Source organism: Rhineura floridana, chromosome 14 (genome assembly GCF_030035675.1).
Source record: "Rhineura floridana isolate rRhiFlo1 chromosome 14, rRhiFlo1.hap2, whole genome shotgun sequence".
NCBI classification, from domain to species: domain Eukaryota; kingdom Metazoa; phylum Chordata; class Lepidosauria; order Squamata; family Rhineuridae; genus Rhineura; species Rhineura floridana.
The window spans coordinates 19,047,436-19,071,551 of record NC_084493.1 but is presented as its reverse complement, the minus strand read 5'-3'; the positions used below and the strand labels follow the sequence as shown (position 1 = coordinate 19,071,551).

Below are 24,116 nucleotides of genomic sequence, written 5' to 3'. Positions count from 1 at the left end.
TTGCTGCAACAGATTTAATGCAGCTACCCCTCTGGACATGATGTGCTTCATCCAATTATTCCAAAACCAAAGTTATGGGTTTTGGCCACAGTCCATCCTGTTCTAATTGAACTCTGAATGACCATCTGATCAAACAACTTGCTTCCCTTAATTTTAATACATGCTTCCATGTATTTTTCACTGAACAAGACCTGGGATGTAGCCATTTAGTATTCAAATCTTAAGGCAACAGCTAGTTCAATGAATGATACCCACGTGTGTCCTAGACATCCAAGCTATCCTAAGGAAAAATCCTCTTTGATTTATGTGCTGTGCCTCTTAAGAGCTGGGGTCACGGTGTACGTGTGTGTGTATGTGTTTTTACAAAGCGGTGGGCCTGGACATTCATTGGCTCCTGAAGTGCATGGCTTCAGACGGTGCAGCTACTGAAGATGTGATTGATGGGTCCCTGCTACACTTAACTGAGTAAGCAAATCCTGTTTGCCCTCCCTCTGTCCTTCTTGCTGGATTGCTGCCTGTGATTAGAATAGCGTTTAGTCGTAGAGGCGCTTTATGGCTCCAGAGAAACAGATATATAATGGGAATCAGACATGCACCAGTGTGGCTGGCAGATTATAGAGCATGGCTGGCTGCTTTGGGTCCTTCCAAACAGCAGGTTTGACACTGCTGGAAAATCTATTCGTTTGAGATCTTCATTAATGCAAAACTTTGTAGCCATTATCTCAGGAATGCTCAGAGCAATCTTTGTGAGATAGCTTTGTGTGCAAGTACCTTGATCCTAAACTAGGGATGGGGGAAGACATTTGATTCAGTTAACATTTAAAGCCAAATCTATCAAATCTGCCCTTTCAGAAACAATAGGAGAACCAAAACACAGCTCTCCTTCAAAATGTGCACTTATCCGGATTTTGCAATGCAGTTTGCCAACCAAGCAAAGTTTGCAAAAATGCACATGTTAGGGGAAAGTGTGCACAAAATGAATTTATTGGTGAAAATAACATATAAAAATGCATTATAGTATCAAAACCTCATGCAAAAATGTGTGTAGTAGAAGAAATTCATGCTAAAATGGTGAAGAATTTTCATGAGTTTTTTTTAAAAAAATTGCAAATTATTGCAAAATGTGGATAACCAAATTTAAGATTGGAAAAATGAGAAACTGAGAGAACCAAAATGGACAGATCCTTCCATCTCTATATGAAACTCACAACCTTGGTTGGAAGAAAGTTCAATTAAAAATCTATGAGGCTGCCTTGTCAGTAAATGGGCATTCTCCAGCCAAAGTTAAGCACTCTGCAATGCAACACCCTCTGCATGCTTACTCAGAAGCAAGTCCCACCATGTTCAGTGGGATTTACTCTCAAATAAATGTGTTTAGGATGCTTAGGACTGTGGCCCTAAAATCCCCATAGATTTCAGTGTGCTTACCCTTCCACTGAAATCAAAGGGACTTTAGCTGTTGACTGGATCATAACCAGTCCGTTTCAGAATTAGGGTCGTGGTGGAAGAGTGATGTTCCAATTTATAGGTCAACGCTTTAATTTTTAAAAATACTTAAAAAAAATTTTAACGACAAACAAAAGACAAACTAATCCGCTGCCATCCTTGCTTCTCATTTCATCTTGGTTCCCCATCTCTGATGAAGATACCTTCTCCAGCCAGTGGGCTGGATGCTTAGGTTTCATTGATGGTGCCTGCAAACCCTGCATTTGGCAGTGAGCCCCCTCCTCGCTCACCCCACGCCTGTTATCATATATGTTGTCTGGCACCGTGCAGATGGGTGTGGCTTGGCCCGAACAACCTCATGGGCCAAAGAGGGCACAATTCCCTCTTCTTGGACTGATAGTCCCTGGTGAATCTGCACAATGACCAGTCGTTATGCTTGTTACCTGCTCAGCTCACATTTTCCCCAACACAGCCTTTTCCAACCTTTGGACCCCCAGAGATTGTTGGACTACAACTCCCATCATTCCTGATCATTGGCCCATGCTGGCTGGAGCTGATGGGAGTTGTAGTTCAGCAACATCTGGGGACCCAAAGATTAGGAATGGCTACCCTAACAGATATATTCTGGCCACTTTAGGCTTATATTTCATGCACCTGATGAAGTGGACTCTAGTCCATGAAACCTTACACCACAAGACATTTTTTGGTCTAAAGAAACCTCCCTGTACTTCCGCAAACCTTTGGTTCCTCTCCAGCCTGTTGATACCTTCCTCTTGCAAATGGATGGTTCTGTTTTGGCTACATAGGCAAAAACACTCAGAGCCTGAACACTGGAAATAATGACGGTGCCATGAGTAGTCCTGCCTTTTATGTTCTCATCACAAGGGTGCACCGGTGCATAGACCAGGAGACTTTGGGGAAGGGCCATAGCTCAGTGGTAGAGTTTCTGCTTTGGATGCAGAAGGTCCCAGGTTCAACCCCTGGAATCTTCAGGTAGAGCTGGGAAATAATCCTACCTGAAACCCTTGAGAGCCATTGACAGTCAGCCGGGCAACACTGAGTGAGATAGATCAGTGAGTCTTATTCACTATAAGGCATTTAAATCAGCCCTTTGGAACAATGAGGACTAGAATCTTCTTTGTGTTTTTAGAGGAAGAACTGTGGTAGAACATCTGCTGTGCAGACAGATGTTCACAGGTTCAGTCCCCGGCACCTCCAAGTAGGACGGGGAGAGACCCCTGCGTGAAACCTCAGAGGGCTGCCGCCAGTCAGTAAAGATAGTACTGAGTTGTTATACTGAGCTATAACAGACCAATGACCTGACTCAGTATAGGGCAGTTTCCCATTTAAATTGGTCCTTTATTGATTTATTCAGAACAGTGAGGACTAGAATCTTACTCTGTTTCTAGAGGAAGAGCTGTGGTCCAGTGGTAGAGCATGCAGAAGATCCCCAGTTAGGCATCTCCAGGTAGGAGAGATCCCAGTCTGAAACTCTATGTTCCTTCCATTTTGAGTCCTGACTGATCTTCACAGGATCTGAGAAGATCAATATAAAATGCCCTGGATTCATTGAGGGGTTATTTCACAAATTTAATATTTTTATCTCATCATTCCTCTGAGAAGCATGTGTGTACTCTCTATTTTATCTTCACAATAGTCTTGCGAGGTAGGTTAGGTTAATGGCTGGTGCAGAGCTTGGAAAAGTTACTTTTTTGAACTACAACTCCCATCAGCCCCAGCCAGCATGGCTGGGGCTGATGGGAGTTGTAGTTCAAAAAAGTAACTTTTCCAAGCTCTGCTGGTGGCTGGCCCAAAATTGACCTGTGAGCTTCATTACCAATGAGGGGATTTGAACAAAGTCCAAATGCTGATCTAAGTCCAATACTACCTACAGCAGCACATGCTTCTCTTGTTAATCACAGGTATCATCACTCGGGATGGGGAAGCAATTAGACTTAGTTTGCATTTAAAGGCAAACCTACCTGATCCACAATTTCTTGTGAACTGAAATGCAGCCATCCTTCAAAATACAATGCTTCTCTGAATTTTGCAGTGCAGTTCTCCTTCCAAGTAATGTGGATGACAATGCTTATACTAGGGTGAAGTGTATATAAAGATGCATATATTAGTGCAAACAATGTACAAACATGTATATCGTGGGAAATTGCTTTGCAAAAATGTGTGTATTTGGAGAAATTAGTACTAAAATGCTGATGAATTTTCACAAGGACCTTTTTTAAAAAAAATATTGCAAACTGATGTGGAGAACTGAGCTTAAGATTGGGAAAATGAGAAGTAGAAATTGATGGATTTACCGATCCCTAATTGTTACATAACCATTCTTCCCAACTCTGGATGAACTCCTTCACCTTTTAGTTTGCACTGTCAAAAAGTTCCCTTCTGGCTGGACGGAAGGATGGAGCAGGCAGTCTTCTCTTGAGAAGGTGGGCATGGCCCTGGCTATCTGGTTAGTTGCCAAGAATGTATAATGGGCAGCACACACCCTCCTCTGAGGTATCTATATACCTCATCCCAGGGAGGTGGCCAGTCTTTGCCCAGTTAAGCCAAGGTCACTTCGAGAGTCAGCTCTGTCGATCACTGGAGCAAGAACTATTTACTAAGCCAGCTAGCATGTAGTAATAGGATACATGATGCTATTTATTTTACCGAGCGTCAACTCCTGGGATATTTAGACGAAGATTCACCCATGCCTCAGTTGACCTTGTCTGGGATCTGTGCCAAGTGGCTCATTATTCTCCGTCAGAAATCCAGCTTCCATACTTCCCCATCTTGGATCAGATATGTGCAGCTCTTTCTGCCATCCCTAGCGTTATATGATGCACAGTTGTTAGTGAATACACTAGACTATGGCAATCTTTCAAAGAAGTGTCAGTTGTGTTACATGGTCTTGTAATGTTTGAGAGAGATGAGAGTGAGGGAGGGGGCCCCTACAGACTTATGCAATGCTTAATGTTGAGGTTACACGGTAATTTATGGCAGGAATAAGTTACCATCACCCCTGCTTGTCCTCAAATGCTCTTTATTGGTGTTTCAGCTCTTCTTGTTCTTCTGTGAAGCAAAGCTACAGAGGCCGTCTTAGAAAGGACAGACACAAGCTGCCCCATCTTTACTGAAAGGTTGAGTGAATATTGCAGGGAAGCCAGATATGACAGGGAGGAAAGTCAACCAAGGATATGAAAATAACTTTTGTCGGTATCTTGGGATCTGCGCTCTTGTACTTTGTAAAATGTCATGCACAGAGAAAGCACCACACAACTCAGTCTATCAAGGCTGCTTTCATACTTGGGGCTTATTGCATCAGTTTTATGGATTACAATGGTAGCGCTTCTGTCCCAATTTCTAAAATTCCTTTCACACTACTGTACCTGTAGTGTCAAGGAGCGCTGGCTTTTTTGGCTGATTTCTCGCAAATGTCTTTCATGCTGCTGCAACAAACAACACCTTGTTTTCATCCCTCATCCATTACATTTGGGAATGGGGACTAAGGGCTTGAGCAAAAGGGAAATGCCAAGCTTTGAGCTGAAGTTTGAAGGGAGGGAGATAAGGTGGCATCATGTAGATGCTCTGGGAGAGACACCTAATCCTAGGGGAAAGCCTCTAGGAATAGAGAAATCTGTATGATTCTTTCACTTTTTTTAAATCCAGATTTTCACTGTTGTTTTGTTACTAGTATGCTGCCAAAGCTTCCTGTGGCTGTTAGGGATGTTATATTTTTCTGTTTTTATGGTATGTAAATTGCTTAGAGACCTTTGGGTAAAAACATGTTTATTTTTGTTGTTGTTGTTGCTGCTGTTGCTGTTGTTGTTGTTGTCGATGATGATGATGATAATAATAATATAATTCTGTTTCTGGATTAATCTGTAAATTAAAAAGTCCTCACAAATACCTCATCTAACAATTGGTGGGGTAGGGGCACTTACCTGACCTCCTGTCATTGATGTCGCTGCAGCTTTTTGGGAGGGAGAGGCTCAACACAGCAACACTGGTGGAGCCAGTCAGACACTCCCACTTGTGCACTTGCACTGTGCCGACCTCACCACCTCACTCCTCCCTCTCTGTAAGCTGCAGCGATGCCAGTGATGAGAGGTCAGGTATGTACTTCAGCCCTGCTGACCACTACTCGAAGAAAATGCTATTTGCCCAAGCTGTGAAATTCTGCCATTGGTTGACTCCTAGTTTGTGTTTGGACCAGCCTCTGCCTCTTAATTGTTCAGCAGTAATGCTCTGTTTGAACAGAAGTTGGAAGCCCAAGAGTGCTCCTTCTTCAGTCTCTGCCAGCCAATATTTTGAGCGTGAGAGATGAACTCGGCACACCGACACGCTGATTAGTTCCTTGGCAACGCACAATGGCTGCTGCCAAGGATCAGTACATTTTGAGGAATAGTCTTCAAACAGCTTTATACATATGTTTATCTGGCAACAGTTTTGAACTGGGAGGCAACTCAGCCTTAATTCTCCTTGTTAGTTGCTGATTTCTCATTAATTATATTGAGCTGCTTGGGTGTTTACTTGGACGGGAACATACAATTCAATTGGAATGTGGTCAAGAATTTGCTGTTAGTTAATACCCACTTATTCAGAAGTTACTGTACGGTTCACTTGATTCCCTGTTGGAAACCCTGAGGTCAACTCCAGAAATATGTACTTTTGGCTAAGTCACTGGCAGATCTGTAGGCTTTCACTCCAAATCTGCATGTGGGATTTAGAATAGAACATCCTGCTAAGCAACAAAAAAAAAAGGGGGGGAAGCACTTCCTTGAGAAGGAGGAAGTGCGTACAAGAGACAGTCACCCCACAAAATGGGCATAGCATGCAGCCTGTGACATCAGCAGCTCCTAGTTGTATGAATGTTTTGCTAGCATTGTGTGTTGCTTTGTATGCATGGGGAGAGATAATAATAATAATAATAGTTCTTACTAATACTACTATTACGGCTTTTTTTGGTGATAGTACTCACTGGTACAGAGAACCAGCACCTTTTTTTTTGCTGCCCGTGTCTGCCACTTTGTGCTGGCACCCACGCTACTTTTATGAAGAGATGAGTACTAGCACTTCATTTTTTTTAACCAAAAAAGCACTGCTTATTATTGTTATTGCTATTTGTTATTGTATTGTTAACCAGAAGTAGGATGGAAAGTTCTGTCAATTTCGGTTCTCTCAGTTTCTCATTTTCCCAATATTAAATTCAGTTCTCCACATTTCTTCAGAAATTTGCAGATCCTCATGAAAATTCTCCAGTATTTTAGTGCAAATTTCTAATAAACACATTTTTGTAGGCAGTTTTGACTACTGTAGATATTTCTGCAAGTCATATCTTGTCGTATAATGCATTTTTTATATATTCATTTTTATGCACACTTTCCCCTAACATGAGCATTTTTGTAAAATATTGGTTGGTTGGTGTACTGCATTGCAAAATTTCAAAGAGTGGCTGTGTTTCAGTTTTCATAGCATTTCAGAAAGCATGGATTTGATAGATTCAGCTTGAAATACACTGAATTGAATTTTGTGCCCATTCAGAGGTATCCAAGCGACTTACAACACATTTAAAAGCATAAATGTAAATATATTATACAATTTTAAAAAATGTACAAAACATCTATCATTCCTAAACAGCAGGTATGGGGAGACATTGGCCCTCCAGATGTTGCTGAACTACAACTTCCATCAGCCCCAGCAAGCATGGCCAATGGCCAGGAATGATGGGAGTTGTAGTTCAGTAATATCTGGAGTGTCAAAGGTTGCCGACACCTGTAACAGCCACAGGAAGTTTTGGTAGAACATGAGTAACAAAACTATATCATCTCAGTCTATTGAAAGCCTTGGAAAAAAGATAAGTCATTACCTGGTGCCAAAAAGATGTCAGCAAAAGAGCCAGGCAGACCTCACTGGGAGAGAATTGCATGCTTACGAGCTTCCCATAACAGGCATCTGGTTGGCCACTGTGAGAACAGGATGCTGGACTAGATGGGCCTTTGGCCAGATCCAGCAGGGCTATCCTTATGTTCTTATGTTAGATGGGGGGCTACATAGCACCCACTCATTTGCTATTCATATGAGGAAAGGCTGCAACATTTGCCGCTTCTTAGTTTAGGGAAAAGGCAAGCAAGGGGGGACATGACAGAGATGTCCAATGTTATGCATGGTGTACAGAAAGTGGATAAAGACAAGTTTTTGTCCCTCTCATACTAAAATCCAGGGTCATCCAATGAAGCTGAATGTTGGCAGATTCAGGACAGACAAAAGGAAGCTCTTCTTAACATAGCACATAACTACACTAGAGGATCCACTCTCACAAGATGTAGTGATGGCCACCAATGGATGGCTTTAAAAGGGGATTTCATAAACTCATACAGGATATAGCCAGTGGAGACTGGTCAGGTAGGGCGAAGTGAGGCACTGCCCCACCAACATCAGCCTATCCTCACCCAGCCCCCGCCTGCCTGCCTGCCTTCTGACTTACCACCAATCCAGAGGATGGTAGTACTGCCTGTCAGCTTTCTCTTCCTTAGTCTCGGGGTTGCCTTTGTAGCACTAAGCAGGGAGGAGGAGGATAGGGCCAAAACTAGAATGACTTGGCTCTGCCCATCACTAGCTCTGGCTGCATTCCACTCCATGGGCACCAGCTATCACTGGATATGGCTATCAGTATGCCTCTGAAAACCAGTTGCTGGAAATCAGTAGTGGGGATCCTGCTTGTGAGCTTCCCATAGGCATCTGGTTGGCGACTGTGAGATCAGAATGCTGGATTAGATGGACCCCTACCTTGATCCAACAGGACTCTTCTTGTGTTGCCCAAATAAGTGCATGGACTTGTTTTCTAGACTGGGCAGGGGCTATCTTGTTTCTGCATCTTGTCTAGGGATGGGGTCTGTTGGCAGGTGTCACTTAGAAAGAATTCTGTCAGCCTAATTTACCAGTATTGATTCAAGTCTGTTCCTTGTCCTCTATCCACTGCTTTTACCGATCCGGGTTTTTTTCCTCCTCACATAATTAATATTGATTTTGAAAGAAAATATTGATGAAGGAAAGGAAATATTGATGGAATTATCATTCTTAATATCGATAGAGGCAGGGTTTTTTTAATCCATTTTCAAAAATAGCCATGGAAAACCACAAATTAGGTACCAAATCCAAATTGGGTGGAATGATAGCACATTCCTAGTCTTGTGCAATGCCTAGCCTGCTAACACTCAAGATGGCAACAGTGGACTGTAGCTCTATGGAAGAAGAAAAGTTGTCCTCATTGCTTTGCCAGGTGGTTATTAAGTTCACTTTATATTTCAGATGACATGGCACACAGGGAGGTGACATCAGTAGGATACGTAAATAAAACACTGCATCTGAGTTCTGTGCAAATGGGCCATTTTAATAGAACAAGTGATCTCTGAAGATGAGATGTCTTAATTTACATACATCTCCTTGCATATCTGCTTTTACGGTCTGTATCATTTCCTTGCTAGAACAACCTGCCCGAGCTGTACTAAGCAATAAAGTTTGATTTCATAGCAACACCATGTCAGAAACTCTTCTCAGAGTAAATATAGTTACAATGCCGAATTATATGTTATGGGCGCTGGAAGAGTGAAACAACAGAAGTGGAGAGAGATCGGAAAATTAAAAAGCAAAGTCATGGGAGGGAAATAGATGCTTTCGGATAAGGTTTCGGAAATAGACAATGAGCCAGCAAAGTAGGGAGAGATTGCTGTAAAAGAAGGCTGCTTCAGATGGCAGGTGCCAAGGCAACTGTGACAGAAACCCTGGTGCCATCTGTAGGCGGATGGTGGTATTAGGAAGTGAATGTGATTCAGTAGCAGCACTTTTGGTAACGCTGAGACAGAGTTTGTCTTAGAAGAAAGAAAGGATATTACCTTACAAATTAAGACCCCCTCTCTCCTTAAGGGGCGATTTGTCAGTTGATTCACTTTTCCCACTTCCTCCTCTAATTCTATGTACTTTTCATGGTACACTCACGCATCCCACATTGGCACTCCCAGTTCCAGATGATAACATGGACTTGGCCACCACTCAAACATCATGACTGCACAGAGGGAATTTCTCAGTGAACTCTCCAGAATTAATGCCACTGCAGAGACAACTGCAGCAGATGTTTTTGCTCATCCTCCTTCCTGGCTCTTTCCCCATGTGTCCCTGAGACGAAAAGAAGAATCCCTCCTCTCCTGTGGGGGCTCTTGAACTGCACAGTGACAAACAGTTCCTGAGAAGTGTCAACAAGAGTACATTTCTCATCCAGCTGTTCGCATCTCCTTGCAAACTTGATCACCACCCGCAATAAGGCAGGATCCCCCATTGCCATTGTATTGATCATAGACCTTATGTATACGTTACGATTGTAATCAAGGTGTTTTGGACACCTGGGGGCTACTCTATATTGTGAAAGATTTTCTGTTGTTGCCGCTGCAACAGCAGCTTTTATCAGGTTGGATGATACATCGCCAAAAAAAGAAACTGCACTGTAAACAAAACAGACCAAAAGAGGCAAGGAGGACACCGATTTGCATCAAAACTGCATGTGCGAATTTATAAGTATAGATGCAATTTTGGAAATAATTAAATAGAAATGCAATACATCTCACCCTAGTGGGGAGGGCCTTTGTGCCTGCTCAGTTTTCTGTCCAGGTGCTGCTGACTGTGGATGGGCAACTTCAAGCCCCCCTCCTGCTCTCCCTTCTTAAGGTTTGTTCTTTTTAAACTGGGCTTGTACTTGACAGCCCTTCAAATAAAGCAGCCTCATCTGACCAGTACTGGGAGTCTGAAAAATCCAGCAACAATATGTTAGTTGCTCCTTATGATTTGCCCGGGCCTTTATTGGTTCTGCTGTGGTCCTGCCTGGGTGGATCTGGGGTGGAAGAAAAACTAGCATTATTTAAATGAACATTTACTATCCCTTGGTTCTAAAAAGGGCACAGCCGAGTTCTTGAAAAAGATATCCTTCCTAAATTTATCCAACCCTGTTCGGGAATTTTTGTCATTTGCAAGCCTCTATCCCCAAGGCCAAGTATGATGAGTTTGGTAATACATGGCAGACAGCAGTGATGGAGACAATGAGCAGGCTCATGCCATGATAAGCCTGTCAGTACTCTTTGCATCACTCATGCCTTCCTGGCTGTTATCAAGGGTGGCACTGCCAAGACAGAAACCTATAAACAAAGCCTGGGGTTGAATTGCCTCTGGACTTGTTCCAAGGAGGAGTTGAAATCTTGCTTAGTGTTGTGTCAAACATTTCTTTTGCAGCTTTTAGTTTAGAGAAAAGGCGAGTAAGAGGTGACATGGCAGAAGTGTTTGAAATTATGCGTGGCATAAAAATTACGCATGGCAGAAAGCAGATAGAGAGAAGGTTTTCTCCCTCTCCCATTACACTAGAACTCATGGACATCCAATGAAGCTGAATGCTGAAAGATTCAGGACATATAAAAGACACAGCGCATAGTTAAACTATGGAACTCTGTCGTACAGGAGTCAGTGAAGACCACCAACTTGGAGGGCTTTCAAAGAGGATTAGAAAAATTCATGGAGGATAAGAGAATCAAAGGCTACTAGCCATGATGGCTATGGTCTGTCTCCATTGTTGGAGGCAGTATGCTTCTGAATATCACTTTCTGGAAACCATAGGAGAGGAGAGCACTCTTGTGCTCAGGTCCTGCTTGCAGGTTTCCCACAGGCATCTGGTTGGCCACTGTGGGAAGAGGATGCAGGGCTAGATGGGTCTCTAGCCCGATCCAGCAGGGCTCTTCTTATTTTCTTATGTTTGACGTGGCACTGCTTAGTGCTTCCCTCTGAGTCAGAGGGCTCCACTGCAGGTGACCTGAAGTTCCCTTGCTCTGTCACAGAAAGAGAGTGCTGGAGAAGGCTAGGCCCTTTAAGTTAAGTGGTGTCTTGCAGCATAGGTGGTGGTAACAATTAGGCTGCACCTGCTGCTGCTCTTACTCTATAAGGGCTCAGTTTCAGCTTGTTCTTTGCTGGAGCAACTTCAGAGCTCTGTGTTTCTAGAGCATTGCCTGGACCTTGCCCCCAACCTGAACCTCACTATGCCTTACACTCGGCTTGGGACTTGTCTTGCTGCACCACAAAGCAGGGCAACTGGAAATCCCCTGGGCAAACCTCCCACTCCTCAGTGGGAGGGGTGTTTTGCTGAGGAGCACAGGACTCCCATCATATTTGGGTTTCTCTGCTGCTGCCAGTCACTTCTTCCACCAGGAAATAGCAAATCACCCCAGCATCTCCAGTTGTCAGTGGGCCCTCTGCTAATTTCTGGGCCACAACAGATGCCTGACGATGCTGACCTCTGGTGTCATGCCCACTAACCTCTTCTGGAAGGAAGCAGCAACCCTTCTGCATTGACCCCAATCCCAGACTGTGGATACTCCCCTGATTTGCCATAGGAGGCAGTGATGGCCTCAACTTGGACAGCTTTGAAAGAGGATTAGACAAATCCATGGAGGATAAGGCTATAGATGGCTACTAGCCATGATGGCTACCTCCACTACCTCTGAATATCAGTTGCTGGGAACCACAAGTTCCTTATGCTCGTGTCCAGCTGGTGGGCATCTCATTAGGGCATCTGGTTGGCCATTGTGAGAACAGGATGCTGGACTTGATGGACCTTTGCCTGATCCAGCAGGGCTCTTCTAACGTTCTTTTGTTTTCCTGTGCTCTCTTCCTCTCCGCTCACCTACATTACATCTCCATGGCCAGGGCTGGCATGAATATGTCCCGCAATTTCCCCTTATCTTGCTATAAGGTGGTCTTTACACTTTTTTAGTTTGTTCCACCCCAGGCCTCTCTGATCATTCAGCGTGTTCAAATTTAGTTTTGCTACATTTTATCTCCTTGTAGATAAGTCTAAAAATGAGAGCTCTTTTTATCTCCCATTCATCACTACAGTCTGAGAAGGCACTGTATTGGGTTCCCTTGTGATGGTAGCATCTTTTCTCTCCAAAGTGCTTTATACACATGCAGTGGGTGGACAATGCCAGGGCTTCTAGGAGGGGAGTGGTTCAATGACCTGCATATATCAGAGTGGGGTGCTTGAGGAGTCTGATCTTTGCAAATTTCAGTGTGAGTTGACCTGACCCACACCTGCAGGACTAGGTAGCTATTCGTAGGCTTCAAATATCTGAAAGACTGCCTTCTTCCCTACAGACACCCTACAGGTGTTGAGATCGGCAGAAGGGTAGTAGTTCCCCTGCCTTCAGAAATTCTGGGTGGCATGGGAGAGAGGCTTCTCTGTGATAGCTGCTCTGTGATAGCTCCTAGGCTGTGGAATTCCTTCCCCTGGCACCTTCATTATACAGCTTTTGTTTATGCCGAAGAAGCATCTCTTCACCCTGGCCTTTGATATATGTGTGTGTGTGTATATACTGTTTTTAATATTATGTTTCATATTATTGTGACCTGCCCTGGAACCTTCTAGTGAAGCGTGGATAATAATAATAATAATAATAATAATAATAAATAAAAAAAAAAATAAAAAAATAAAAATAAATTCCACACTTGTAAAGAATCAATCGTTTAGCATGGCAGTTCGTACACTCTGGAACTCCCTGCCCATTGACATTAGGCTGGCACCTTTACTGTATTCTTTTCAGTGTCTGCTAAAACTGTTCTTGTTTAGGCATGCCTACTGAGACATGTAAAGTTTATATGTATTTTAATCTGTAATTTTAGCATATAATGCATATTTTTAATTGTTGGTTTCATTCATATTTTGCTTTTTATAAAAATATTTGGTTTTTAACTTTCATTTTTTATTAACCATTTAAATATATATTTTATATTCTTTGTAAACTGCTTAGAGGTGTTTACAGTTAAGTGATATACCAATTTTGTTAAATAAAATGAAATAAAATATATAAATATTCTTCAGATTACATATTTTTCTGAAATTTGTGAGGCAGTTCTTGGTTCAAAATATGTGCATATGTGCATTTTTAAAAGAAAATGCATGGTTTAGAATGAAATATGTTGAGGAATGTTCATTTTGAGGCAAAATATTTTTTGGAAATGCATATTGTATGAGGAAAATATGTATTTAAATATATATATAAATATACATCTCCATGCAGATTATTTTTTGGGGGGGGGGAGATTCATGTGGAAATGAGACTGGGGAAGGGCTGTGGCTCAGTCATAGAACATCTGCTTTGCATGCAGGTTCAATCCCTGGCATCTCCAAGTAGGGCTGGGGAGAATCCTGTCTGAAACCCTGGTGAGTTTATTTATTTATTATTAGATTTATATCCCTCCCTTCCTCCCAGCAACAGTGCAGGGCAGCAAACAAAAGCACTAAAAACACTGGAACATGAATTTTGCACTTCTCAAAATTTTGCAATTCTCTGCTAAAAATCATACCAAGATGTGTAAAAAGAACGTAGAGTAAAATATGCTTGGAGATATGTACATCGAGATAGAAAACACTGTAAAAAGTGTTTTCTGATAAAATATGTATATAAGTATGATTAATGTGGACACAGGATGGAATGGACTTTTGAATAAACACAGTCCAGAAATAGACTGTTCCATCCAAACAACATTATTTTTACATAGTTTCCCTGGAAGATTGTCTGTCTGTCTGTCTATCTATCTATGATTTTTAAGAGTTTGGAGGGGTGAAACTTAGCTATTTGTTGCAGAGAATCATCTGATTGCCTTTGGAGAGGGTCTACGAGCCTTCAGAATGGAACTTTGCCTGTGTAATTTCCCCTTTTGTCTTGAGGCAAATCTCAGTGTCAAGATTTCTACTGCACCATATGCTCACAGCTCCTTTTCCCTTGAGCTTCAGCACCTTTGCACCCTCTCTGTATTTCTGTCTCTCTTTCACCCCTGCGCAGTTTGCTATTGGTTATCCTTCCCCCACTTTTCTCCAGCTCTCCCCGTCCCTTCCTCATCTCATTATGTTCCTTTGATGATGGAGGAGAGGATGCTGCCTTGCCATATGGAGATACCAGGTTACCATGTTAACACACACATCTCTCCCGCCTCACTTGCTCAGTCTGTAGCAGTGCATTTGTCACCTTGCCAGGTCTATCAGTCAGTGCCCTCCCCGCTATCCTCTTTAGTGTTGTACTATAATACTCCTGCATTCCCAGGGCTGTAGCATGTTTGAAGTGGAGGGGCCATGCCGGGGCCACTTTTTTCCTCACTAGCACTGCTGAAGGCCCACATTGCTGGAGGCCCTGTGGAAACCACAGGGTGGAACCTTAGAATGGGCAGTGGCGGCTGATGGCTCCATATCAGTGGTGCAGTGGAATCCACTCTGTCCTGAACTTTCAGTGGGGCAGGGCTAGAGACAAAATGTGGCAGAGCAATGGATGTGCCTTTGTATAGCACAGTGGGGAGGAGAGCCTGGTTGGGAGTCCAGAGTCTGTGGGTTCAAATCCCTGCTCGTATCTCCTGGGTGTCAAGGGCCAGCTAAAGATCATGCCCACAGTGAGTGGCTCAGGGGTTACATGCCCTGCCACCTGTGCAGCCGTGGGCAAGCTGCATAGTCCCAAGGAGCCCAGTTGCCCCCCAGCTGACAGTTGTGGACAAGGAAGGGGCTGGCTTGTGCAGCTGTGGCAAGCTGAGCAGGCCATCACCAGCTGGGGAGGACTAGCCTCAGAGGGAGGCAATGGTAAACCCCCTCTGAATATCGCTTACCGTGAAATCCCTATTCATAGGGTCACCATAAATCAGGATCAACTTGAAGGCAGTCCATGTACAGTAGGGTATGTTCCAGCCATGCAAAATTGGAGATTTCTACACCCCTTCCCCAGTCTCCATCCATTCATCCAGGCAAGCACGCAAGAAGCATTATTATTACAGTCCAAGGACACGTTCCAGCCAGGCAAAAGCATTCAAAGAGGGTGTGGAGCAGGGATGGGGAAGGAGGCTATGGTGGTGGATGTGGAGCACGGAGAGTCTCACATGCCAGATGAGAGGCCTGGAGAGCTACATTTGGCCCCTGGGACAGATGTCCCCGCACCCTTGAATTAAAGGAAGGGCCACATAAGTGGTGGGAGGAAGGGCGGGATAGAAATCAAATAATAAATAAATAAATAAATAAATGGAGCCTGGTGGTGATGAGAGATGGTACCTCGTGGGCCAAAGGTAGCTCCTGGCTATGCCTGGCAGCTCAGGGTAGAGCTTGATGGACGTGGGGGCAGAGCTAATAGCCAAAAATGTTCTGAAGCCTGGCAGAAAATAGCTCATCTCTTAAACTCTATCCCTTTGCCCTGAGATTTTAGTCTTTCCCTGGAAGGCAAAAAATTCTGAAAATCAGGTCAAACCTGTACATCCGGCAGCCAAGGATATTCTATGCCTGCTTGAGGCATCCCTGGCAATTGTGTTTGTTTCTTGATCCCATTAAGAGTACGGCCAACTATTTGGAATTATACGAAAGTTTATTAGGTTATATCTAATAATATTTTAGTCAGAATAAGACCCACTGAAATTAATGGGCCTAAGTCAGTCATATCCATTAATGGCAATGGGTCTATGCTGAGTAAAACCTAGAGGCAACTCAACAACAGTAAATTGATATCAGTTCGATATAAGTCTTCCAGTGGCTATGGCATATCCATGTGGGTGTGTATATCTGGGGGTGGGGATGGAGGGTAGGAAGACACAGTCACTCCCTACCTCCAGGGAAGGGATGTCACTCAGTAGTTAGAGCACACACTTTCTATGCAGATGATCCAGGGTTCAATCCCCAGTATCTCCAGTTAGGACTGGAAGAGATGCCTGCCTGAAACCCTGCAGAGCCACCTCTAGTCAGTGCAGACAGTATTGAGCTAGATGGTCCAAGGGTCCAACATGGCATAAGGCAGCTTCCTGCGTTCCTCTGTGGTTGTATTTGAGGCCTCATTGCCACTTATACAGCAATAATCTGCATTCTGCCTTGGGTACAAGGGTACAAGAGCACACACCAGGAGATATAAAAAATCACTGGACTGAGCCTCGCAGTCTATTCATACCGATTCCATCAGGTGGCATTCTGACACACTAAAACTGGCTGGTATCACACTGGCCACCACTCAGTAACCACCCAGCTGTTAACTATTTCCCCTCCTCTTCAGCGGCTCTGATAACTGCCCTCGTTTTCAATCACTGGACTGCTCGTACTGAGGCATCAGCCCAGCTGGCCTTGACATGTGATTTGCTGCTTGTTTGCAGAGCTATTGCTGAGCTCTGATAGTTAGATTTGGTTTTTTGGGGGGCAGGGAGGAAGCATTATAAACAAGGAAGGAGGCCAGCCTTGGAACAGCGTGCACTGGCAGGGATTCTTTGCCCCGGAATCTCGCCTCTGCTTGGCTGCCGAGCAGATACGCGATAAATAGCTGTTGAATGGCAATAAAATATTTATTTCCTACTGCAGCTTGATAATTGGCTCGGCAAGAAAGCTAATGTGATTTACCGAAGGCTTTGTTTATAAAATGATTTTGGGTAACAAAGTGATGGGCATGCAGAGCTTTGAAGATGCCAGCACGCAGAACACTGCAGAAGTGGGGAAACTAAGCCGCATTGGCCTCCAAAACCTTGGTGTCATTTGAGTTGTTTTGCGAGATGCCACAAAAAATGGCATTGGGGCTCTTTTCTACAGGACCTCTGACCTGGAAGTTCCATTCCTCCGTCTTTAAAGTTCAGATTTCTTTGGCCGTACAGTGAGGCAACACGACAGGGGTCAGGGAACTTTTTCAGGCTGAGGGCCACAATCCCTCATATGCAACCTTCCAGGGGCTGTATGCCAGGGGCAGAGGCAAAAGCGGGCAAGGAAATGGATGTGGCCCTTATTCATCACCTACAGGGTAGCCCTGTTTGCATTAGCTGCAGCGCAGGTAAGAATGGAACTCCTAAAACACACGAGTCCTACCAACAAAGGGAGAGTCACCTGAGCACATTTTAATCTTAATATATGAAAAAATGAAATAAATATCAACATTTCTACAATTATTTTAATTAGTTTTTGAAAACTCAGGGTTTTATCTATGCATCATGGGATAGATTCCTAATGTCCCATAAATGTTCTACTTGTATGTTTTACGAGATGTTTTGTATTGATACTTACATTGTAATGGCCATTGGCTAAAAACAATAAATTATCTATCACTCACATGTGGCTCTTATCTTGAACAATAGGCTACATTCCAGCGACACAAAACTCACAGGTTGCTACATACATGTGCCTCTCACATCTCTCAATTTTCCATTCAGGCAAGGAGGCGGCATTATTCGAGTTCAAGGTCACACTACAGCCAGGCAAAAGTACTTGGGGAGGGATCAGAGCAGGGCCAGCAAGGGGTGTGGCCTGGGCAGAGTCCCAAAGGCCAGATGGAGAGGTCTGGAAGGCTGCACTCGGGCTCTGGGTCTGGTTTTGCATCCCTGTAATATGATAAAGCTGGCTCTGGCCACATAATTCTAGATTTTATTTATTAGATAATGGGGGGCATATTTTGTTTATTAAATAATGTCAACAGCATGGTGCCACCCTAAGGCACCCTTACATGCACGGCACCATCTTGGACACACTTCTTCCCTGTGCTGCTAGAGGCAAAGCGAACAATGTGGGGCAAGGTTAGGGTTGCCATATTCCAGTCCCACAAATCCAGGCTCCCGACCCTGCTGCAGATTGCGAGAGGGAGCTCCCAGGCACCCCCTACTGCGCAGGCCTGCAACGCCTTCTTGCATGCTCCATCTACCTCTCCTTCGACGTAAATGCTGGTCACTCTGTGGGTGCAACCCTGCCATCGAAGATGGTGGCCGAGGTTTCCCTAACGGGCTGATGCCCCTGCCGCCATCTTGGTTGATGGCAGGGATGCATGCACATAGCACACACGCGTGCCATCAACCAAGATGGTGGCAGAGGCATCAGCTCCTTAGGGAAGCCTTGGCCGCCATCTTGGTTGATGGCAGGGTTGTGGCCACAGCATTTATGTCAAGAAAGAGGTAGGTAGGTAGAACGTGTGTGCCTGTGTGAATGTGCCGGGGCTGGTGCAGGCCCTGAGCATCGCCCACCTTGCCCTCCCCATGCACCTCTCTTTTCTCCTTGCCAGTCTCTGCAGCTCGGCATCCACCTGGAAAGTCCAGGCCACCTAATGGGCTAAGTGAGCGCTAGGTAGCAGGGGTATAATCCGGGTAAAACCTGGCTAACCGGGCAATATGGCAATCCTAGGCAAGGTGGAGGAGTTGTCAGCATATTAGAGCTGCATGCCTCTTGAATTTTCCACCCTCTTTGTGGAGAGAGCAAGTGGGGGTGTTTGGAAACCATTTTGCTGAATTTCTCCAGGGGGAGGAGATATTCTTCCAGCAGTTGCTCAGGGTGTAGCAGTTTCTCTCTCTCTCTCTCTCTCCCCTCCCCCATGGATTTTTTGTTTGTTTTGCTTCTACTGCAAAAAGCAAGTGTGTTGACAGTCTGGTCACCATTTTGAATCTTCCACAGTGTCCCAGACCTAGGCCCCATCTATACATTTAAAGTAGTATTGTGCCACTTCAAACGGATTAAGTTATAGTTTCAATTCATGTTTTTATTGTTGTTCGTGCAATTTATTGGGTTGCTTCCCATGTTAGGCCGACTCAGAGTAGGCCCAGTGAAATTACATCCATTAATTTCAGTGGACCTACTCTGAGGTCCCATCTGGACTATGCATTTAAAGCAATATCATTCAGTCATAACTTCCCCACCTAAATCCTGGGAACTGTAGTTTGTTAAGGGTGTTGAGAGGCTAGTAGGTGACCCCTATTCCCCTTCACAGTGCTACAATTCCTAGAATTCCCTGGGAAGAGGAATTGATTTTTCAACCACTCTGGAAATTGTAGCTCTGTGAGGGAAATAGGGGTCTCCTAGCAACTCCCAGCACTTTTAACAAACTGCATTTCCCAGGATGCTTTGGGGAAAACCATGTCATACCATGGCATTCCCCATCTCTATGTATGGATGTGAAAGTTGGACAGTGAAAAAAGTGGATAAGAGAAAAATCTATTCATTTGAAATGTGGTATTGGAAGAGATCTTTGCTCATGTCATGGACTGCAAAAAAGACAAATAATTGGGTGTTAGAACAAATTAAACCAGAACTATCACTAGAAGCACAAATGATGAAACTGAGGTTATCATATTTTGGACACATCATGAGAAGACATGATTCACTAGAAAAGACAATAATGCTGGGAAAGACAGAAGGGAGTAGAAAAAGAGGAAGGCCAAACAAGAGATGGATTGATTCCATAAAGGAAGCCACAGACCTGAACTTACAAGATCTGAACAGGGTGGTTTATGACAGATGCTCTTGGAGGTCGCTGATTCATAGGGTCGCCATAAGTCGTAATCGATGTGAAGGCACATAACAACAACAACAACAGAATGACAATACTCTTTAAATGTATTGTGCAGATGGGGCCCTAGGGTTATTCTGGGGCACTCAGGTGTGAAAATGGTGACTGTGACACATACAGATACACACAGGTCGAGAATATTTGGAGAAAATTCTGAAAAGTTACCTTTTTCTAGAGGAGTGGGAAAAAGAAAAAAGCTCGGGTAATGTTCTCAGAAAAATGTATTGTCAGAAATTTCATCTCGACTCTAGTGAGTGCCTTAGCCATAATGGAGAGTGATGTGTTTGCTTACTTATATACAATTTGTAAGCTAACCAGGAAATGATAGGCAGCTATGTAAATCAAATCAACTAGTCAATAATGTTTGCAGTGAAGATGTGCAATTGGTTTGGAATAGAGATGGGACTAATTTCCAAATGGGCTTCTAGAATGTACTCCCTTCCAGGAATCTTCTATGGCCAATGGCTCAGACATCAGGACGTTCATTAAAATCAAAAGCCAGGTACTTCCAGCACCGAGAAGTTTGGGAAAGGCCATGGCTCATTGGCAGAACATTTCTTTTGCATGCAGAAGGTCCCAGGTTTAATACCCTGCTTCATACCCTAGAGAGCTGTTGCCAATCAGTGTAGACAATAGAGAGCTTTTACAGTATTGCTGTTGGTTGTTGTGTTTATTGGCTTGGATCCTAAATTGCTCTTCCATTTATGCATGGGACCAAGGTGATTTCTGCCCATTCCACCCTCTCCATCCGCACTCCCCCAACCCCTGAAGTAGATTGATGGAGGGGCACACAGGAGTGCATTAGAGAGGGGAGGCAGGAAATCCCCATTTATAGGATCACAGGAAGAAGAGGACTGGGAGAGCTCCATGCCTAAAACCCTGCAGAGCCACTTCTGGTCATTGTAGGCAGTATTGAGCTAGGTGGATCCAATGGTCTGACTCGGTATAAAGCAGCTTCCTAGACAGCAAAAGAGAGAGAGAAATCTGGAGGAACAGTGCCAAGAATAACATACCTCCTAATTTCTCATGATGTATTGCTTCTGTGTTGGAATTGCTTTTTAATATGTTTTTAATATGCCTTTAAACCTTTGTTTCTACACAATGTTTTTAAACCTTTTTTAAAGATGTCTTCAAAGCTTTAAAAATGTTTTTAAAGTTGTTTTGTTTTAATGTATTTTAAAGTCTGTTTTTATGACGTTTTAAAGTGTTTTTAGTGCTTTTGTTTGCTGCCCTGGGCTCCTATTGGGAGGAAGGGCGGGATATAAATAAAATAATAAATAAATAATAAAATAAATAAATATTGGGGAGCTGTTTGTACTGACTGGTCACTGCAGATCAGTGTAACACTAACACAAGGCTAGAGGGCTAACTGACCCAAATGCAAAGGACAAAGTCTTTTAGCTGGTGCAAAATAATGGAGGTGTGATGCTATTCCTACAGAGCTCTTCTGCTAGGTTTGCAGTAGCTGGGGGAACCGCAGCAGAGATTATGAAGCCAAAGGTTACAGAAATTATGGAAGAAAATGATATTTCCCTTCTTTTTCTTTTCTTTCCCCAGGGCAGCAGTTGAAGCTCTGGCAGCTTTGTTGAAATCAAGTAAGCTTTTCCACCTTCTCGTTGAGTTTTTCCCCTTTTCTGTGCTGTCTGTGTAGGTAGAAATGTCCTCATTTCCCCAAAGAGATCTCCTTCTCTTTCCACCTTCATCCTAATCAGGACTGCTGGTCTGAAACAGCAACAGGGAACAGGGGACTAACATTGTGAAAAGAGGGAAGAGTGCATATGATATTTAGGTCATGTCCTGCCGTTATTTACTGCCCCTCAAAATGCATAACTTATAAAAACGGGGGGGGGGAAAGCACCATCCCGGTGCTATTTCTAAACTGGCAAGATTAATTTCTTAACTACTCTGATGTTTTTGAAGCTGCCTTCTGCTGCGATGTACCATTGCTATCCCAGTGATGTCTACTCTGACTGGCAGTGGCTAGAAAGGAGGGCCTGTGGTTTGGGGACAGAGCAGATGCTCTGCATGTAGAGGATCCCAGGTCAATCCCTGGCATCTCCAGGTAGGGCTGGGAAAGATCGCTGCCTGAGAGACCCTGGGGAACTGTTGCCAGTCAGTGTAGATCATACTAGGCTGGATGGACAAGCAGTCTGACTGGTATAAGGCATCTTTGTATTGGGGAATGTCTGTAGCTCAGTGGTAGAGCATATGCTTTTCGTGCAGAATGTCCCAGGTTCACTTCATGCATCCTCAAGTAGGCTTGGGAAAGACCTCTGGTTGAGAGACCCTGAAGAGCTTTCTCCAATCGGTGTTAAGGATGTCATAAAATTCCAATGGAAATAGAAATAGAAACAGGAGTGGAAATTGTTGATGTTTGCTTCTTTGTCCCATGTCCGGAATGGAAATCAATCCAGCAAGTATGATTGGTATTTCCCCCCATTTGCATTATGTTTCTTTTTCATTGGGGTGAAAGAATGTAATGACCAGGTACCTTCCACCACTTAGTTATGTAAGTAACATAATTTCACCGCAAAGTGGATAGCAAGGTGAATAACGTAGTTTGATCCGTTGCTTGTTTTTCCAGTCTTAAATTCAGTTCTCCACATTTCTATAGCAATTTGCATTTTTTTAAAAAAAATCCTCATAAAAATTCCTCAGCTTTTTAGTGTGAATTTCTCTTGATCAACATATTTTTGTATGCAGTTTTAACATCTTTGCAAGCCATTTCTCCAACATAGTGAATTTTTGTATGTTATTTTTACTAATATATTTAATTTTATGCACAGTTTTCCTGAATATATACATTTTTTATAAACATTGCTTGGTTGGAGAACTACATCACAAAATTTGGATAAGTGTGAAATGGCCCTGTTTCAGTTCTCGTATTGTTTTAAAAAGTGCAAATTTGATAGATTCGGCTTTAAATGCATACTGAATTGAATCCCACCTCCCATCCCTAGTAGTGAATGTCAAGGACTGTGCAAGGCACTGGCATAAGGCAATTCACTCATTAAAATCTTGTGTGGAGGTGGCTGGCACCATTTCCTACATGTTACTATAGGTGTGGTGCATTCTGGTGATTTGACAGGGCTTATAATGGTTAGAGCAGAGGTGGGGAACCTTTTTCAACCTGAAAGCCACATTCTCTTCTGAGCAATCTTTTAGGGGCTACCTGCCAGTGGTGGGCAGGGCTAAAGTGGATGGAGCAATGAATGTAAATTGTACCTTGGTACAGCAGGCTAGTTTCTACATGCACTCACACACCCCTCTCTATCCTCCATGTATCTATCCATCCATCCACGCAAGCAAGCAAGTCATTATCAGAGTTCCTGTCAGGCAATTCGTGCATTAAACCCAGCTCTGGATCTGAATGCTACAGATGCTGGTGAAACTCGCTATATCTGGGCTTGCATATGATCTTTGGGACAAGCATTAGGGAAGGAACCCATTAGGAGTTCATATTCTTCTCTGCCTCAGGTTCAAATCTGCACCTGGGAAGAATACACAGCTTGCCAATCTTCCTTCCATCCTGCCCCCAATTCCCTCCCATTCAGTCAACCCCCTGATCTACCAATCTCCCTTCCATTTAGACCACATGTACCTGGTTAAGCCAGCAGCAGCACTCTGGTCATGGGGAGAGGAAAGGGTAAGTCTTTCCCTCCACAGTCTGGCATGCTAAAATGAAAAGTCCCAGTGGCCTTAGGAAATGTAGTTTCCTCAAGGGCTTCTTCTCAAGTCAGTAGCCCTTAAGGAAATTGCATTTCCCAAGGATTGCCAGGCATTTTGTCCCAGCATGCTGTTATGAAGCACCGGCAAGGGAAGGAGAGACTTCGCTCCTTCCCTCTACTTGTGACTTCATGTGCCTCTGTTGCTGCTACCAGCCCAGTTTGGTAAATGTGATTTCAGGGGAATGGGAGATGGCATTTGGGGGACCTGGCAGTTGGGTGTGGTTGAGAGGGGTTGGGAGTGTTAATCTGGGTCAGTGCATTTCCTGATGTTTTGGAAAAGACCTTGCTTCATTTCTGATCCTATCTGAAAGGACCAAAGTGGGCAGGGGAAATTGAACATCACGACCAAATGCTAACTTTTTGCAGCACTGATGTGCAACAGTTCACATCTAACATTTAGAGTATCTGTCAGATGGAAAGGCCTCTTATATGAGCCCACGCATGCTCAGGATTGAATGTTCATGAAGTGAATGCTATACCCTATTATGCCTCTTTCCCATCTAAAAACACTTAGACTTTTATTACCAGAATTTAATAAAGCTTTGATTAAGAAAGAGTGCTCTACCATTGCAGGCAATGTTCCTGACAATAA

General features: G+C 43.7%; 1 protein-coding gene across 6 annotated transcripts in view; it reads left to right on the top strand.

Moving 5' to 3' along the window:
* The window catches only part of AGBL1 (AGBL carboxypeptidase 1), a 574,659-nt gene that overhangs the window by 50,416 nt on the left and 500,127 nt on the right, over positions 1–24,116 (top strand). For all 6 annotated transcript variants that reach the window (XM_061595218.1, XM_061595214.1, XM_061595217.1 and 3 more), the window contains exon 6: positions 21,354–21,391. In XM_061595218.1, coding sequence (XP_061451202.1) covers positions 21,354–21,391 — 38 coding nt within the window. The remainder of the gene's footprint in view (positions 1–21,353; positions 21,392–24,116) is intronic.